The sequence below is a fragment of the Chaetomium globosum genome, genomic scaffold (assembly GCF_000143365.1).
Source record: "Chaetomium globosum CBS 148.51 scaffold_1 genomic scaffold, whole genome shotgun sequence".
Taxonomy (NCBI): Eukaryota; Fungi; Ascomycota; class Sordariomycetes; order Sordariales; family Chaetomiaceae; genus Chaetomium; species Chaetomium globosum.
In genome coordinates this window covers 6,192,615-6,204,716 of record NT_165976.1, presented here as the reverse complement: position 1 = coordinate 6,204,716, position 12,102 = coordinate 6,192,615, and the positions used below count along the sequence as shown (strand labels likewise).

Sequence of the window (12,102 nt, the reverse complement as noted above, 5' to 3'; positions counted from 1 at the left end):
AAGACTCGGTCCAGGGCAGTGCTGGGCCGGCTGAGCGAACAACGGAAGATCTTTGTGACACAGGTCCGGGCCGGGCCGGGCTAATCAAATTGACTTTAGACACCCGTCACGCAAAGCAGCCCTGGAACAAGTGGCGTGAAATAATGCAATTTGTTGTGCTTCGGTCCACCAACTAAAGAACAAATACGTAAGACTGGTCGAACATGGCATCCCAGCACCCTTTCCCCATCTCAAGCTTCCATACGCGGTTTTCCAGCAGATCTTTTGCTACCAGGGGCGCAGCCGTGCCGAGGGCATTGCTAATCCAGCGTAACTCGCCAGTCACAAACCGCTTCGCCTCCTCGTCCTCTGCCTCCACGCCAGCCATGAACAGGGGCCACAGAAGCTGCTTGCGCAGTTGAGTGCACTTGCTGACTTCCTGGAGCCGGCTGAGCAGTGTTGAGGCACACATCTTCCTCACCTCGGTGACGACTTGCTGGCGAATGAGCGGTGCATCGGTTAGTAGCCCTGCGCTGTTGTTGTCTGGGCTACTTGTCTCCTCGTGGAGGAGAGACCTAATGCAGTAGATGGCGATGGCCGCCTGGTAGATGCAGGCAATCACGTGCCAGCCGCTCAAACCAGGAGGGGCGGGATTCTGGTTCCTGGTGATGCTGACGGTAACTTCGGCAGCCCACCTGTCGGCCGAAAATGACCTGATGCGGCGTAGGACGTCGAGAGCTGCCGAGTATTGTGGATCTCGTTCCTCTCCCGATGGTATTGAGTCCGTGCTGTCAGGGGTAAGTGCGTTTCCTCGAAAAACTGACCGGAGATGGTTGATGCGGATGAGTTCGGCAAGTAGGTCTGGAGGGCATGGAAAGCAGGTGGCGAGACCGTTTCCGTAGAAAATGGGGAGCAGGGAGACCAGCTCAAGTTGGCTGCGGGCTGAGCGCATGTCGACACCGGGCGATGTTGTGTTCCCTATCGCTTCGATGCTTTTCGGAATTAGAAACAATTATGGGAGTCAAAAGCAGAGCGATGGGTAACCATACAGAGCATAGTATCGCAACAGGTGGTGTAGGAAAGGGCGAGAAACAACAAGACTTTGCAAGCCGCCCTTTAGATCGATCATGGCAGCCGCACCGTTGCCGTGATTCCGCCAGTTGGGCGGCTCAAACGATTGCTGGATCTGAAATGATGGGTCAGGTTTGAAGAAAGGGTTGATCAATGCTTGGTACTGCTCACCTCAACGAGAAGCAGGATCAGCACGGACGCCAGAGTTATATCTGAAGGTTCTTTCTGTTCGCTCAGGTCGGCTGTCAAAGCTCGGAGGGCATCACCGCGATGCCGCTGCAGCCTCCGAGCCAACACAATCTGGTCTGACGGAGCTGCATTGCCGGCCTGCAGGATGCGGTGGCAAAGTGAGGTGCAGACAATGCTCTGAGTGAAGGACCGGGGGAGGAAAGAAGCAGTGATAGGGGGCATCCAGTAAGGAGTCCCGGGGCCCTGAGCTCCTGTGGCACTCAGGTCAGGAGCGATGTGTAGATTATCTAAGGCGGCATTGGATGTTAGCTCATGTTCTCCTACAATCCCACCATCCGACTAGGGTGGCACACTGACAGTACTCGATAGCCTCGAGGACAACAGTCATTTGGTGGTCACCCTCCGGCTTGAGCGCCCGCGGCACGGCATTCCGAGGCACGACACTCTTTTCCGGGCCTTTGGCGTTGACCTGTTGTGGCTGCAGCCACTTTAGGGGTCTTTTCCCGTCATATCCTGGGCATGGCACGCCCCTGAACTCGCATTTTTGGCATTTGGGACGAGCAAAGTCACACACCAACCGGCGGCGGCGACACTCCCAGCACTGCTTAGAGGTAGCTTTGGGTTCGTCCATCTCCAAAATTTGCTGGCCTTGACAAAGAAGGTACCTTAGATAGCAATCGAAATTTTGTGGTCCGAATACTAGAAGTTGAAATTCATCCAGCAAAAGCTTATGCTTGTGAATTTGAATGTCAATGGCGTATTGGTTGTGCAGGCGCCGCCGCACAGCCCCGATTGGGCGGACAAGGGGTGGCTCAGCCGGCCACGCCAGTGCCCAGTCAAAACCCGGGCGAAGCGGGCTAAAACTGAGGCGTCTGACCTGGTGTCGGGGTCGGAATGTCACTGGCGAGTATCATTCCATTGCAATCTCTGGCTCATTCAAGGTAAACCCTATTAAGCAGGGGAACTCAACTCAATCTAGAACCCCCGGGACTCCTGGAGCCAATTCCCTCCCCACCCCGAAGTATTTTAATTACGTATAGTTAACGTTACCGAAATACTTAAGGCGCGCTTTTTCTCCCTTCACCTCCCTAAGGCCCTAAACATGTACCTCCCGTAGTAAGGTACCTATTCATCTGGAATAGCTATCTGCGCCAATGACCATTTCGCCCCCATCCCGCCCCTGAGTGCGCAGCCCTTATCCTTCGTATCAATCACATTGGCAGCCCAAGGATCTTAAGGGCTAGGAAGCCATAATGTCCGTGGGCGAGTCATGTTTGTCCAGATGTTTGACGCCTGTAACAGCGACGGCCGTCTATCGGGAAACAGGGGTGGCCGTAACCGTGATGGTACTCGTGGTCGTCACCAGGCACGAGGTGGTAGTGGTGGTGACATCCGGCGCAGTCTCGTAAAAGGTGGAAACGTACAAATAAGTGTAAATGTCGGTGCTCATGTTGGTTACGTAGATTGTCGTCACTCCATAAGGCGGATATGTGAAGTCAGGCTTGCCGATCTTGGGCCTGGCTGAGGCCCGTTGCTCCAGGCCAACGATCGCGTCGGCGCTGTTGCCAACGTTGTCATCGGCATCCACGATGGCTGAATCTGGCACGGTCGACGCGGGATCAGGTTTGAGATTCGCGTCCACCCCGGTGCGACGAAGACGAGGGCCGGGGACTTGAGTGACTGTAACAGTAACAAAGCAAGTCGAGGTCGCCGTGGGAACTGTCACGGTGCTGGTAGACGCCACAGTTCTGGTGATTGACGTTGTCGCATCCACATACACCTCGGTTGTTGGTACTAGAGTTGTCGTGGCCAGCGCGGTATTTATCACATATGTGGGCGTCGACTTTGGTAGGATAACATCGAAGGTGTAAGGCCAGATGGATATGCCCGCGGCCGTGGGCAAGTACCAGCTGATGCTGTGAATGCCGGCACCCACGTCTTTCCCGAGCAGGCTCTTGCATGCGAAATCGAAGTTGCCCTTGTTGATGCTGGCTGCTGGGATTGGGTCGCAAGAGTAGAGCGTGCGGCGTGTGGTTGAAGACACAGTTCGGGTAATAAAGACCACAGGCGTCACGGAATATGGCTTGCCGGAGACCGAAGAAGGGAGGGAGCATGTGGCTATTGAGGTGCGTTGGTACGGGGTGTACGGAGTCGTCGTGACATCTGTGAATCTAGTTAGTGACAGGTAATATTCTCCTAAGAAAGCAAAGATGGGACTGACAGGAGCTTAGCCCACACGATGTGCCACCCACATAATCGGTGTGCGTCGGCGCATAAGCAAGAAGGGCTGCTACGGGTGTCCCCGACAGGGAGACGATGTTTGGTAGAGCCGGGATGTCTACAAAACACTCGGGCAACACCATTTCGCCGTTCAAGGTCGGGAAAACAGGTGTATATTGACGTATGTAACAACAACTGAATGGCAGACCACGCAAGACAACTGCCAGGCCCAAACGTGGAAGATCCAGTAGAGGGACGAGACGAAGAAATGATTGAGGAGCAACAACGTTGGCTCTGGGAAATATTCTATCTTTTGTTTTCACTGAAGCATCGAAAGGTTATGCCCTCTCCGTCAAGCGTTGCGAAATTACCCCTATCCCAAGGCGTCAGACAAGGATCAGGCGGCGTGTGTATCATGCCGGCTGGGTCCGGCATGTGGGAACCGCTTTCGAAAAAGGGCTGGCAGGGGCAGCCCAGGGCGAACCAAAGGAAATAGGTATCATTGTCCCTTGGGAGGAAGTCAGAACAAGGGAGAGTGTTATGTCTATGCAAAGAAGAACTTGGACCTTGGAAGAAGCGAAAAGGGGCTCCGGCGATATCAGTGACTGGAGTCAGCACCAAAATCTCGACGGTCAGGCACGGTTAGTTCATCTTCGCCCTGTCAGCCTTATCTCAGATCAGAACCGCCAGTTGGTGACCACAGACAGCCTGAGAGAGACACGAGTGGCAGCCCTCTATCGCCAATCTGCGGGATGCAGCGGGAATCAGGAGGAGACCAGAAAGACAGAAGTGTAAAGAAAGTAGAATGGTCGATATGTTCCGACCCCCGTCAGCGCGCGAATTATAAAGAATTGAGATCAAGATGGCGATAGCGTGAGATCTCGAACCATGTTGCGAACGGAACCGTGTCGGTTTAGTAAACATTGCCGAGCGATGAGCCAGATGGTGTCAGAATACGGGATTCACTGGTCCAATCAGACAGTCAAGTATGGTTGTTGTCCGCGCTTGTTCCGCGTCCGTTGTATTTTTTTCGGTGTGTCCTCGTTCAGACTCCGACATGTGGGTCCCCTTGGGGTTTTTACCCGTCGAAATGAGAAGTGATGGTTAAGCTAAACATGCCCCGTTTTCTTCATATCCGAAGCCTCCACCCCGATATTCTGACAGATGGGAGCCAATAGGTTCACGGGTACCCGTGGATTTAAAGGCTCACGGGTCCCGTGGTGATGACTAAGCCCGCCCTCTGCGTTTCCTTTTCGGGCGCAAACGTTGCGGACTGTAAGAGACTGCGGCAATGTTGTTGCAATTGGCGCTACCTCTAGGTTGTAAGCTGAGGACGAAGGAAAAGAAAAATGGAAAGATCCTATCAGCCCGTTACAAATATAAAGCTTGCTGTTCCTCAGTATCCCTCTCTATCCTCCTCCGGATATCACCAACACCTCTTCTCCCTGTATCGAATGGCTCGTGTTCCCTCTCCTGAGCTACTAGAGCTTCAATTCTATCATCTTCTGCTCTGCTCCAATCCAGGTAGGCCATTATCTCCTCCTTCGTCCAGTCTCTTGAGCCTGTTGAAGTAGTACAGTGCTTCGTCATCTGCTTATAGTCGAGGCACCACTCGTAGCTTGCCTTGCTATATCGCAGAGGTAAACGCATTGCTTTCCGGTATTGCTGATTGGTTTTGATGCTCCCACGTGGTTGGGCTCTATACCAAGTTTCTCTTGCCTCAACATATCTCTGATAGATCGCCCGCGGGTCCCAGTAGTTTACCGGAGTTGAAGATGGACTTGACAAAGGTGATTGAGCGTAAGCTGGGGGGGGGTGTAGGTGGCGGGGGTGTAGGCGGCGGGGGTGTAGGCGGCGGGGGTGTAGGCGACCCGGGCGTGTCGTTGGCGTTGAGCTGGATTGTTGACGATATAGCTGTTGTTGCAAGTGAAGCCCGCTGTAATAGATCTGTATGCCTCTGAGGACACGCTTTGGCGGTCATCATATGACCCAACGCATGGCATCTGCTGCATCTGGGCAATGCCCTTGGCCGTGCTGATGCCTCGGCTATCTCAAACCCGCTAGGCTCTCGCCTGGTACTTGACTGCGGTATAGTCGAATCAGCAGCAATAGGATCAATGCGCTGACGAGGCTCCAGAAGCAACTGAGGAGTGCCATCACGTCTGAGATGTCACTGCGAGGCGAAATGCTCAAGTCGAAGGATTGAGTTCTGGCCAAGCAAAACCTCCAATGTATGAATGCAGGGTAGTCCCATAGATCGAGAGAAAGAACCTGAACAGGTTGGCGATATTTGAGGGTCTTTTCTGGTAAGGATTTTGCGTTGCTCGTCGACCTTCCTTAGAGCTTCGTGTGACACCCAACCACGTACCCCACTGTACAGTGATCCAGAGAGCTCAATCGGTAACCGAATCTGCTGTGTGGTCTGGTTGGACCTCAGCTCCCCAATTTGGTTGAGTAGAGCTTGCTTGATCGCCCTCCAGGCCTCAAAAAGATCTAATGTAGATCTCTTAAGGTACCCCTTTAGCAGTGCATGGATACCTTCAACACGTGAGGTTACCACGTTGCCAAAGTGAGGGTATTGATCAACCCAAGCCTTTACCAGCTTTTCCTTGTATGGATCTAGCCAAGTGGTTTTGATGTATCCAACCTCTTCGATGTGATGTGGAAGATACTGCTTCTCAAACTCTTCCACCCGCTTGTGGAATGTCTCCTCATCTGGCGATCTTATGATCAAATGCCAGAACTTGTAGAACGCGTTCCACGCTTCCAGTTCTTGATGCTGGCGGATGAAGGTTGGCTGGCAATGACGAAGAATTGCTTTGTTTGCATGCCATAAGCATAGCAGCGAAGCAGCAGATGGAAAGCAGGTAGAAACAGCGTTCATACATGCAATACACCGGTCTGTTAGAACAACAGAGGGGGTTCGAGCATTGCAGGCCTCATAGAGTGATCTCAGCTGGTCCAAGGCCCAACAGTAGTCCTCTTCGGTCTCGCCATGAAGGAATGCGAATGCAATGCAGAAGGATCGCTGGCAAGCATCAACCCCGATCATATCAAGAAGCGGCATGCCGTATTTGCTGGTCTTGTATGTACAGTCCAGCAAGAGGGTATCGGGATAGGCCTGAAGGTACGCCAATGAGTCTGAATGGGCGAAGAGAACAGCTGTGACCCGGCCATCTGGAGAAAACTGCATTCGACTCCAGAATCCTTCTCCGTCTAGCTGGTTGGCAAGTGCGTGTATCGTACTCTGGCCTTCGCAAATGTCTCGTTTTGTAGCCGCAATGCAATTATAGATGTCCTGCTGGGTTGCCAGAGAATTGCCGTTCTGTCGTATATACGTTCTGATATCCTTAGGAGCTATACCGGAGTTTACAAGACTGGCCAATTGAGTCGCATCGTCCTTGGACAGCTGACGGTGTGCTGGATGAGCAGATGGATGCTGGCTTGGCTCATGATTGTGTAGGAAAAACCGTTTGTCGGGGCGATGCCTCACAGTCCAAGTACCCTTATCCAGAGATTCTCTGGCCAGGACTGAGAACTGGCAGCCGGTTCCCCGGGTAGTTGTCCTCCGCTGGCGTTCTCTCGACACGCTGGGAGGACGACACGATCGATCACATGTATATGTAATCGTCTGTCTGCCACTCTTCTCCTTGGTTGACCTCCCAGTAGTGAATGCGTAGCCCTTGGTCGCAGCCCATGAGTTGATAGACACGAACAGGGCATCCCTCGATTCGTAATCGAGTTCCGGGGGAAGACAATCGTCAGGAAATGACGTGACTACTTCAGACAAAAGGTAGACTCATCATGACTTGCACGAAGTATATCGTGTTGGGAGTTAACTGTCAGGACGAAGCCGCCATGATGGCTGCGTTCAATGGACCTTGGTGGTTGATTGGTGCCCGCACCACAACCCCTGCGTTTTACCTCCTGAACAATCTTCCTTGGCCATCATCAGCGTCGTCAATAAAGCACTTTTTCCATCTTTTCTGACAGACCTGCTCAATCCATTCTGTCGACTCTTAAGAGCTTCTTCCAGCGGTCACTACAGGTTCCGACACTAACTATTGTGGAGAGACGCGATGCGTTGCGCCCGAAAAGGAAACGCAGAAGAGGGCGGGCTTAGTCATCACCACGGGGACCCGTGAACCTATTGGCTCCCCGCTGCAAGCCCTGAGCTCCGACCAAACCGCCCAGCGCAGACCGTGCATTTGCGACGCCACAGCACGGTCTCAATCAAACACTCGCTTCGGTCCGTTGGCATACGGCTTGTTGCTTGTCCATATCCAACCGCATCGAAATGCATCCAACAACACCCAACCGCCAACATTGATCTCACATAAAATCGTGGCAATGCTGAGGTTTAACTAGTTATGGATTTTATTTTATGCCGACATGTCGAAAGATGCAAGCAACCACGGATTCTGCTTGGTTGACATGGAACGCAGTGGGTGGAGAAGCCGCAGCGACCGCCAAAGTTTGTCCGCACTCCGACCAAAAACCCATCATGGCCCGGAGTCCTGTTGATCGCGGCACTGTCTGCGGAGCGGCTCGATCCATCCCCATCGCTCGGTTCACATTCAAACTGAGCCAACATACAAGCAATCAATTCTAAATACCAGTTGATGCAGCGATGGGAACGACCAAATTAAAGCCCTAAGCCTCGGCTGTTGTGTGACCATTTTTGCGTGTCACCCGAAATGGCTTGGCTCGATCCCAGTGAGCAACACTTGGCCAACCCCGAGTTGCTCTGAGTCGAAGATGGCATCCAGGATCTCGATTCAGTATTCATCGAGGGCAACTTCATCCATGGCAATCAAGGACCCCAGCTCCCCAGCCGACCGTTATCGGGCTATGCGAACCGAAGCAAACGTGTCTTGACTTGTCGACAATCAAGATCGCTGGCTTGGAGTTTGGACGCCAACTCCGATTGGCATGACCGCCCGCTGGTGGACCACCGGCATTCATCCAGGGCCCCAACAACCCCCATGCGACTCCGGCTCTGCCGATTTCGACTCCATTCACCGAGTGCAGCGACAAGGACTGGCGTGATGCGCGGGGAACCTAGCTCGGTATGCATCTGAGGAGTGGGACGAGGTCAAGAAACTCCGGCGATTACTTGAGATGTCCGCCAACAACGCACCAGATCCCAGATGCAGCGGGGAACCGCCGATGGCACCACCCCACCGCCATGCATTTCTAGACAAACTGCTACCATCTGACACCCGCATTGGTGGTCTTGGAGGATCGGATCGACCGTGAAGCAAGATGTGATGCAGATGGGGACGGGGAAAAACTCCGCGACGCGCGCGGCGGCCCCGAGACGCCACCCTCATGGCATATATGGCTAGTCTCGGTGCCCTGAGTTAGTCCTGGTATCTCGTAACCAGTCGGACTTGAATGGCACACTCATTCACCGTTATGGAACAATTAACAACACCGCCCGTCAAGGCGGGAATCCAAACCGTTACCCCAGCCCACACAAGGAACACATCGACCGCGTCCTCAGATACCGCATACACCACAGACACGGCATACACCGCCGACACATTATACACCGTAGACGAGGAGAAACGCTTGCATCACGCGTCGCAGGGCTCCGTGTCGTCCATTGACAAGGGCAAGCGGGAGAGTTACTCGTCCGTCTCGTCGGATCTCGAGGCCCAGAATGCCGAGATCGACGACTACGCCCAGAAGCGGTTCGGCTTCATCCGGTACACAGCGCTCAACGTCTACCGCCGCCTATTCAGCATCGCTTTCATCGGCAACGCCATCGCTTTCATCATTCTCATGGTCAAGGGGACCGCCCCCCTGGACCTCGTCAATGCCGCCGCTGTCAACCTGGCCGTCTGCGGCCTCTGCCGCCACCCGCTGGTCGTCAACTCACTATTCCTCACCTTCGGCGCCGTCCCGCGCTCGGCGCCCATGAGGCTGCGCCGCCTCGCCTGCAAGATCTTCCATCTCGGCGGCGTCCACAGCGGAACCGGTGTCGCCTCCTGCGTCTGGTACATCGGCTTCGCGGGCCTCTACACCTACCACTTCACCCCCTCCCCCGTCTCCATCGCCGTCCTCGCCCTCATCTACTTCGTCCTCGCCCTGCTCCTAGCCATCATCGCCGTCGCGCACCCCTCCTTCCGCGCCAAACACCACGACTACTTCGAACTGACCCACCGCTTCTCCAACTGGGCCATCCTCGCCCTCTTCTGGATCCTGATCTTCCTCCTCGGCGCGCAGGAACCCGCCGGCCTATCCGCCTTCCTCATCCACCTCCCCGCCTTCTGGATCCTCATCCTCCTCACCGCCGCCACCATCCACCCCTGGCTGCTCCTCCGTCGCGTGCCCGTCAAGGCCGAGCCCCTCTCCCCGCACGCCGTGCGCCTGCACTTCTCCCACGCCACCGTGCGCTTCGGCCAGGGCATCAGCGTCGCGCGTCATCCGTTGGGGGACTGGCACAGTTTTGCCAGCTTCACGGACCAGTTTGATGCAGAGGAGACCAAGTTCTCGTGTCTGGTGTCCAAGGCGGGCGATTGGACGCGGCAGGCCATTGCGCAGCCGCCGACAGTGTTGTGGAAGCGGGGCGTGCCGACGTACGGGTTTGGGTATGTGTTTCGGATGTTTGAGCGCATTATTGTGGTGACGACGGGGTCCGGGATTGGGCCGTGTCTGTCGTTTATTGAGGATCCGCGCAGGCCGAGCATGCGGGTCGTCTGGCAGACGAAGAGCCCGTTGAAGACGTATGGGCAGCGGACGCTGGATTTGGTGAAGCGGATGGATGAGGAGCCGGTGGTGATTGATACGTCGGTTTCGGGGAGGGTGGATATGCTGCCGGTTGTGCTGAAGTTGTACAAGGAGTTTGGGGCGGAGGCGGTTTGTGTCATCAGTAACCCGAAGATGACGAGGAGTTTGGTGTACAGCTTGGAGACGAGGGGCATTGCGGCATATGGGCCGATCTTTGATAGCTGAATGGTTAAAAAGGGGGTGAGAGGGTCATCGTCACGGGCTGGGACCTATGTACGGGAGGGCCACGATGAGAATGGGTTTTACGTCTGACACGGGATGGATGTATGTATATCATGACAAATGGCTGGATCTCATGGTGATGGATTGGGGGAACGCGAAAGGTTACGGTCAGGTTTGGGAATTAGCATGTCACTGCATGGCTTACGAATAACGAGATGCAGTTCGGTTGGTTGATGATCTTCTCTTGTCTGCCTCATCCAACTTTTGTGTCTCGTCAGCCGTCAACTTTGATTTTGTACCGGATGATTACCGAGCCCGGTGGCGCCGAATCATCCAACTCTTATGCTGGCTTGGCTGCATTTCGAGCTTTGATTTCCAACCTTTCTCCACTGTAACATTACTAATCCTTTGCGATGTCGCCATCCACAGCGCGGGCTTCTTGACGATTTAAGCCGACCATCCCCGAAAGATGCGTCTCATGCAAGCTTCGATCCGATCTCAGGTAGCAATTCTCATCGCATCTTAACTGTTATCCCAACTCAACTGTCATCTTATCCTAAATCTTCATACCATCTTATCTGATCTCATTTCATTTCATCTGATCTTCACATTTACACTCAACCACCTACACACCTAGTGCTACAACTACCATCACCAACCCCTATTCACCACCCAAAATCCCAGGCCAACCCCCCACCACAACAATGACCACAACCGGCGAATTCCGCTACCTCGATCCGGCCTCCCTCGCCAGCGGCACCAAACCCTGGACCAAAGTCGACGGCGCCCACGCCTCCTTCACCCTGCGTGGCGAGCCCCGCACCGTGACCAACGTCCGCGACCACCTGCAACCCAACTCCCCGCCCGGCCACCTCGGCAGCGACATCGACGTCGCCGGCTTCGCCGTCTACCACGCCCCGGCCCAAGAAAAAACCTTCACCTCCGACGCGGCCGTCCGCGGCGGCTACTACGCCGAGGTCGAGGCCCTCCTGCGCGCCAAGCTCCCCGGCCGCATCGCGCGCGTCGAGATCTTCGACCACACCATCCGCAAGCGTGACCCCACCGCCCCGCGCCAGCCCGTGCAGCAGGTCCACGTCGACCAGACCCCCGCGGCGGCCGAGGCCCGCGTGCGGCGCCACGTGACGGATCTCCCGCCCGACGAGGTGGATGCGCTGCTGCGCCGGCGGTATCAGCTGATTAATGTGTGGCGGCCGATCGGGCATCCGGCGACGGATTTCCCGCTGGCGGTGGTGGATTGGCGCACGACCAGGCCCGAGGAGCTGGTGCCGGTGGATTTGTTGTATCCGTTGCATCATCGGGAGGGCGGGGATGATGATGATCGCGGGAAGGAGAGGTTGCCGGATTTGACGAATAAGGAGAGTACGGAGGGCTATGAGGTCAAGGGGGAGACGTATGGTGTGTTGCCGGGGGAGGGGCATCGGTTGTATTACGTCAAGGATATGACGCCGGATGAGGCGATGTTTATCAAGTGTTTTGATAGTTGGGGGGAGGGGAAACCTGGTGGGAAGAAGGGTGTCGCGGCGCTTACGCCGCATACGGCGTTTGTGGATCCGGCGACGCCTGAGGGAACCAAGGGAAGGGAGAGTATTGAGGTGAGGTGTTTGGTGTTTTACGAGGAGTGAGTAGGTATCTAGACAGTGTCTATGCTAGATGATACAGATGGAG

The 12,102-nt window shown here is 54.9% G+C and overlaps 6 protein-coding genes across 6 annotated transcripts; 4 read left to right on the top strand and 2 right to left on the bottom strand.

Moving 5' to 3' along the window:
- Positions 1-172: 172 nt before the first annotated feature.
- CHGG_01997 (uncharacterized protein) lies at positions 173-1,627 on the bottom strand (the record flags this gene model as incomplete). Its single annotated transcript, XM_001221217.1, has 4 exons — positions 173-971; positions 1,029-1,165; positions 1,222-1,526; positions 1,597-1,627. 4 exons carry the CDS (start codon positions 1,625-1,627, stop codon positions 173-175), a joined length of 1,272 nt encoding a protein of 423 aa, XP_001221218.1.
- A 924-nt stretch (positions 1,628-2,551) lies between these two features.
- On the bottom strand, positions 2,552-3,602 carry CHGG_01996 (uncharacterized protein; the record flags this gene model as incomplete). The annotated part of the gene is made up of 2 exons (XM_001221216.1): positions 2,552-3,402; positions 3,461-3,602. 2 exons carry the CDS (start codon positions 3,600-3,602, stop codon positions 2,552-2,554), a joined length of 993 nt encoding a protein of 330 aa, XP_001221217.1.
- Positions 3,603-6,454: 2,852 nt separating this feature from the next.
- CHGG_01995 (uncharacterized protein) lies at positions 6,455-7,020 on the top strand (the record flags this gene model as incomplete). Its single annotated transcript, XM_001221215.1, has 3 exons — positions 6,455-6,586; positions 6,663-6,690; positions 6,923-7,020. 3 exons carry the CDS (start codon positions 6,455-6,457, stop codon positions 7,018-7,020), a joined length of 258 nt encoding a protein of 85 aa, XP_001221216.1.
- An 831-nt stretch (positions 7,021-7,851) lies between these two features.
- Positions 7,852-8,337, top strand: CHGG_01994 (uncharacterized protein; the record flags this gene model as incomplete). The annotated part of the gene is made up of 2 exons (XM_001221214.1): positions 7,852-7,903; positions 8,177-8,337. The coding sequence occupies 2 exons, from the start codon at positions 7,852-7,854 to the stop codon at positions 8,335-8,337; spliced, it is 213 nt and encodes a 70-aa protein (XP_001221215.1).
- A 540-nt stretch (positions 8,338-8,877) lies between these two features.
- CHGG_01993 (uncharacterized protein) lies at positions 8,878-10,419 on the top strand (the record flags this gene model as incomplete). The annotated part of the gene is made up of 1 exon (XM_001221213.1): positions 8,878-10,419. One exon carries the CDS (start codon positions 8,878-8,880, stop codon positions 10,417-10,419), a length of 1,542 nt encoding a protein of 513 aa, XP_001221214.1.
- Positions 10,420-11,120: 701 nt separating this feature from the next.
- On the top strand, positions 11,121-12,059 carry CHGG_01992 (uncharacterized protein; the record flags this gene model as incomplete). Its single annotated transcript, XM_001221212.1, has 1 exon — positions 11,121-12,059. The coding sequence occupies one exon, from the start codon at positions 11,121-11,123 to the stop codon at positions 12,057-12,059; it is 939 nt and encodes a 312-aa protein (XP_001221213.1).
- Positions 12,060-12,102: the final 43 nt, after the last annotated feature.